This window comes from Bremia lactucae, linkage group LG6 (genome assembly GCF_004359215.1).
Source record: "Bremia lactucae strain SF5 linkage group LG6, whole genome shotgun sequence".
NCBI lineage: Eukaryota > Oomycota > Peronosporomycetes > Peronosporales > Peronosporaceae > Bremia > Bremia lactucae.
In genome coordinates, this window is record NC_090615.1 from 377,106 (window position 1) to 382,308 (window position 5,203).

General features: G+C 48.0%; 1 protein-coding gene across 1 annotated transcript; it reads right to left on the bottom strand.

Moving 5' to 3' along the window:
- Positions 1 to 593: 593 nt before the first annotated feature.
- On the bottom strand, positions 594 to 1,112 carry CCR75_005032 (uncharacterized protein; the record flags this gene model as incomplete). Its single annotated transcript, XM_067963117.1, has 3 exons — positions 594 to 800; positions 835 to 991; positions 1,081 to 1,112. The coding sequence occupies 3 exons, from the start codon at positions 1,110 to 1,112 to the stop codon at positions 594 to 596; spliced, it is 396 nt and encodes a 131-aa protein (XP_067818842.1).
- Positions 1,113 to 5,203: the final 4,091 nt, after the last annotated feature.

Consider the following 5,203-nt stretch of genomic DNA (forward strand, 5'->3'; position numbering starts at 1 on the left):
TAAGCTAACTTGCCTTAAGAGAAGTATTCCTCTATACGTACAGTGTACGTCACCTAACGAAAGGCACCACTCACAACTGAAGCAGTGTGAAGTGGACTTGTACTGAAACAGTACAAGTCACAGTGCCCCGTTACATCTTCCGACGTGGGCTGAGGTTGAAGTTCTCGTTTTAAAATGTTTACCGTCTCTTGATGGATGTGACGTCGGGCGGCCGCCGCTGCCTTCATTTCCTCGAAGTTGGTTAACGGCTTGGCTACGTCATCCAACGTAAATTTTTCCTGCTTCGTGGCTATCAAGCGGCCTATCCCGCGTAAATACTCATCTATGTAGCCGCATCAAGCCATTGTGTGGCCAATGTTCCACATTGTTCCACATTGGAATTATTGAATTGTCCGGGCAACATGCGAATGCTTGAGGTATATAGATGTGCCTAAGCAGTCCAGACGTTCACTTCCCCGCAGAAATTCTGGACGTCCTGCCAATTCGAAATTCAATCGCCAGACATTGGAAGTTGGTAGCTCCGGCGTGAGGAATATATGTCCTTTAGGTCGTTAGTCACGGGACTGTGCTTGCTAATGAACGCCGAATTTTTTCTATATCCACGAGCCTGGAGATGTTGTATAATCGAATCTTATACTCCACAGTCTGCTAGGACGCGGTACTATTTGCTCCCAATTGACGCTTACATGCTGATCCTGAGGATGGTCCATGCTTGTTTTCGAACCTGTAAACCGCTCTCTTGAATGGAACCGATGTAAATTGCTGTTACTAGTCGAAAACAAACGGGAGGGTGGAGTTGTCTACCTGATTGTAAGCTGATCACCTTCAAATTACGCAGTAGGTCGTATAAGTTGTGCCGGTTGACCTGGACAATTTCTGCAGCAGCAAAATTTCCTCGTTAACTGCCTGCGTATGACTTCGGCTGGCCGGTATGGAGCTTCCCCGGCTTAGAAGAAAGCGTAGTTCCCCTTTAGCTTGGGCTTGAATTGTGCTGTGAAAATCTTAGCAATTCCGTGGGGCCATAAAATGGCTTGGAGGAACATGGGCAACCGTCTGCCTGCAACAATGATTTCCACCAACCCGGATAAGCATTCATTCATTGGCGGTCGCATCTCTTAATCCTTGACGCGTCCGGTGCGCAGGCCTGTAGCAAAGATTGCTTTGAACGGCCGCAATCCTGTGGGGCTTATACTTGGCAGGATTGGACATGAATCGCTCATGATCAATCGAAGACGTTAGACCTGGTTGCTCCGTGTGCGGAAGTGTCTGTCTTGTGACCATCGCTGCCCATTAAGTCAGGGCTAGTTGCTCCGTGTGCGGAAGTGTCTGTCGTGTGATCATCGCTGCCCATTGAGTCAGGGCTGGTTGCTAAGACCATCGCAGCTTGCTCAGCATACGTTCCAGAATGGTTGTCAGCATCCACGCGGTACTAAGCATGTCCTTACTGATTCTTGTCGCATAAAGTTCCCATTGATGATAGGAGCAATTGACTGACACATGCCTCCTCGAAAAGGGCCATGACAAGACCTCGTTCCGCGTGCTTCAGCTTAAGGCATCGAGCCTTTTGTGGTAAAAGCCGTTCCCGTTGTTGGTGTCGAGTTTAAGACATCCGCAAGTAGGGATGCCACCGTTACTTGTTATGTATCTCACTCTTCATTCGTGGACGAGGCACAAGTACAAGTTCCCTGGTCTTAACGGTTGCGGTACCGTGTGCGCTTCGATGTTTGTGCTATTGTCCGTAGCATCTTCACCAACCTGCGGTCAAGTCGTGCCCTTTTTCCTGGGCGCTCTCGCGATGGTCTGCTCCTGTAAACCGAGCATTGACTTCCTCATGAGTAACCTCTCGATCCTTTAATCCTTTCTCAGTTGGTGCAGTAATTGTGACGGGGGCACCTTTTGCTAGCACTGACAACAGTACTAGTCAACCTTCACTGATAACAGTGAAGATGAGGTCCCTCGATTACTGCACTACACTGACCTGAGAGGAAGGTTACAAGTAGCTAATAAGTCTTAGCTTCTAGAGGTCGATAGTAAGGCTTTAGTACAGAGAAAAAATAAGATGTATATATATGTTAAGTTCTTTCGTAACGATATTATATCTACTAGCTTTAATATTATAAAAACGAATTATGTGAAGCGCCTCCTTGCGCACCGCCTATACATGTCTTGTAACGATTTGAGGGGTTGATTTAAACTTTAATCAAACAGTCACAAGAACTTATGGCTTATTGCGTCAATATAAACAAATTTTCCAATATTGGAATTATTAACTCAGAATTAATACAAGATAATAACTTTGTACTTCTTTGTTTATTTCCTTTTAAGAATAAATATTTTGTACTTCCCTTACAGGAATTATTATTATGTAACGGGACACACCGTTATAGTCCCCGGACACCGATCAAATTGCAACCACTCGTATATTGTCTAATTTTGTAACATATTTTCATACCAGAATCGCGCGGAGCTCTATATTTGTAATATCAATTGGAATATATTTATTTGCTTAAACATCATACAAATTTTCTGTCTTTCTCTGTTTTAGGAATAACACTTTAATGCAGTATATGTACTATCTTTTTAGTTTTAACGTTTTATTTTCTCGGTAGCGAGTTTGAGCGGGCTAAAGTTGCCCTACGTTACACAAACCCATTTAGTACTTAACGGGATGGTCAATTACTTCATGTGAAATACTAAAACCTCCTTTCGGATGTGGTGCACAAAGTGACCCTTGTTAATGTGATGCACGTAGGTGTATTCACATTGATAGGGATGACGGCTAGCGTCATCCGTAGGTATTCAGAATAATATGCTCGCAATGAAGGGGGGTCATCTACAGAGTGGCATATATTGATTGGGTAAAAAAAGTTTCATATTTAATTCTATTATTTTCAATATCAGACTTAAGATCACATCCTAGTTAACAAGTGCGCACGTGAAGCCGGATAACCGCATCCGTGCTGACAATTGTCCTAATGTACCCAGTTTGTTGGGCGAGGTCGCTTAGGCGCCCACCAACTATCTCACTGTGCTTGAAGGTGTGTGCTTAAATAGAGCGTGGCTGCTCTAGAAGCGCCCGGCTACACTTAGTAGCACTAGTAGTCCTTCCCACGATCCGTCTCTCTGAGCGAGGATGTCTTCGAACACATCGGGAGGTGGCAGAGCACTTGGCTCAGGTACTTGGCGACCAAGCCCTGACTAGGCTCTTGTGCAGTCCTCCTGAGCAACTTGTTGCTCAGTTACAGTAGTTTGAGGCATTTGTGCTTTCGGACACCAAAGGGCCGCATCCGAAGCACACAGCCAAGCTGCGAGGGAGTCCGTCCTAAGACTCAGGATGAGCTTTGGCATGAGCAGGTTCGGAGCGAGGCTCTCAACAGGACTGTTGAGATACTTTCCGCCCAGCGGCATCAGCCGAAGCCTATTCGGATGGACCCGCCCAAGTGCGATGGAACTACAGTGCAACGAGCGTACATTGGCTGTTAGCCTTGGAGCAATACGGTGTGGCCTAGCTCATACCTGGATGGTATCGTACGTCATGTTGCATTTGCGCGGTAATGCCTCAGAGTGGGCTTACTCGGAGCTTACGGCGGACGGTAAGGCGTTTCCTGCATGGGCGATCTTTAAGACAAAGATCCGCGCCATGTTTCAGCCCCCGAAAAACGAAGGGTTGCTTCATGCGCGCTTCTTTGGAGCGCGACAGGCGAAGCGATCCCTACAAAAATATGTGCAGGAGATGCGCTCGCTGTCGGCGTCCATTAGTGTGGGTCCGACACCGGAACACATATAGGTGCCCACGTTCATGAAGTGCGACACGGCCCATCGCGACAGGTCCTTTTTACAAAGGTGCCGTCAACAATGGAAGGGGCAATCCAAATTGCCTTAGTTGAGGAGCAATCCTTCAATAGTGTCTCGGCTACAGCTTGGTATAAGCCGTCGGCCGAGAGGTCGGACGCCACTTTTATGGAGCTGAGCAGTGCAGTCGTAGTCTGCTATAAGTGCGGCATGCGCGGCCATATGATGGCTCGCTGCTATGCCAGAGTCTCTGTTGGTGATAAGATGCACAGCAAGAGGATTCCCTACCCGAAGGGTGATGGCACGAATTAGCGTGCAAGATGCGTGAGTTCTGCTTCGACCGCTGAGGGTTCGAAAAATGAAGGAGCGCAGTAGGGGCGGGATGTCCTACACTGAAGCTTTACCCAAGTTCAGAATTATAGAACAAATGGGTAGCTTAGTCTTTGAGGTCTCGCAATTTTGGACTTCGACCTTGCTGGGTATAGCGCTCGAGTACGAGGCTATGCCCATGTGATGACCCTCCTTGTGGATTCGGGTGCATCACAGAATTTTGTAAAACTCGCGGCTCCAAAACAGAGACCGGTGGCGTTTGAGTCGCTTTGCCAGGATGGCAAGCGAGAAGAGGACCGTTCGTTTAGCGAACGGCGCGCTCGTAAAGTTTAAGGGAGTTCAAGAAGAACTCGCCGTCAGCTTTAGTGACTTCTCTTGTAAAGAGAAGTTCACAGTGCTAGGAATGGAGAGTCCGTATGACCTCATCCTAGGCATGCCATGGTTGGCAAAGTACCAACCATGGATAGACTGTCGTACACGCACAGTTGCGAACTCTACGCAGGACACCGGAAAGGATGTGCTCCTGCGAGAGGCCTATGCAACTGATGTCGTGTCGAACACAGTTGAGGGTGCGTTGACGGGATGTCAAACGTCACCAATTCCTACCCAGCTCGTGGAGACTGAGGTAGTGAATAGGACGATGACAAGTAGTCATGCGTCCGAATGTCCTGCACAGAGCCGAGAGCCTGTGGCAGTAGACGGCGAGCTGACAAGAAGTCATGCGTCGCATAAACCGGCACAGTGCCAAGAGCCTGGTGCGGTTGGAAGGGGTGCGTTAGCCAGGAGTGCAACGGCACCCGCTTCCCAGAAAAGGGTCGTGGTAACTCGAAAAACGAGTACCCGACAGATTAGGACGATCAAAGGCACGTCTAAACGAGTGACCTTTGGATCAGTCTCTAATGAAGAGGACGGGCCTTCGAACGAGGTGTTCGAGGCCGTCAAAGACGAAATTGCGGAGGCATCCTCAGTTGAGGTGCTCCGGCAAGTCTTTAAATCTGCCGAGGAGATAGTAAATCTCCCGGAGATGTCGTGGGATCTGTTCCTTGCCGAATTAAAGGAAGGAAAGATCCACGAAATAGTC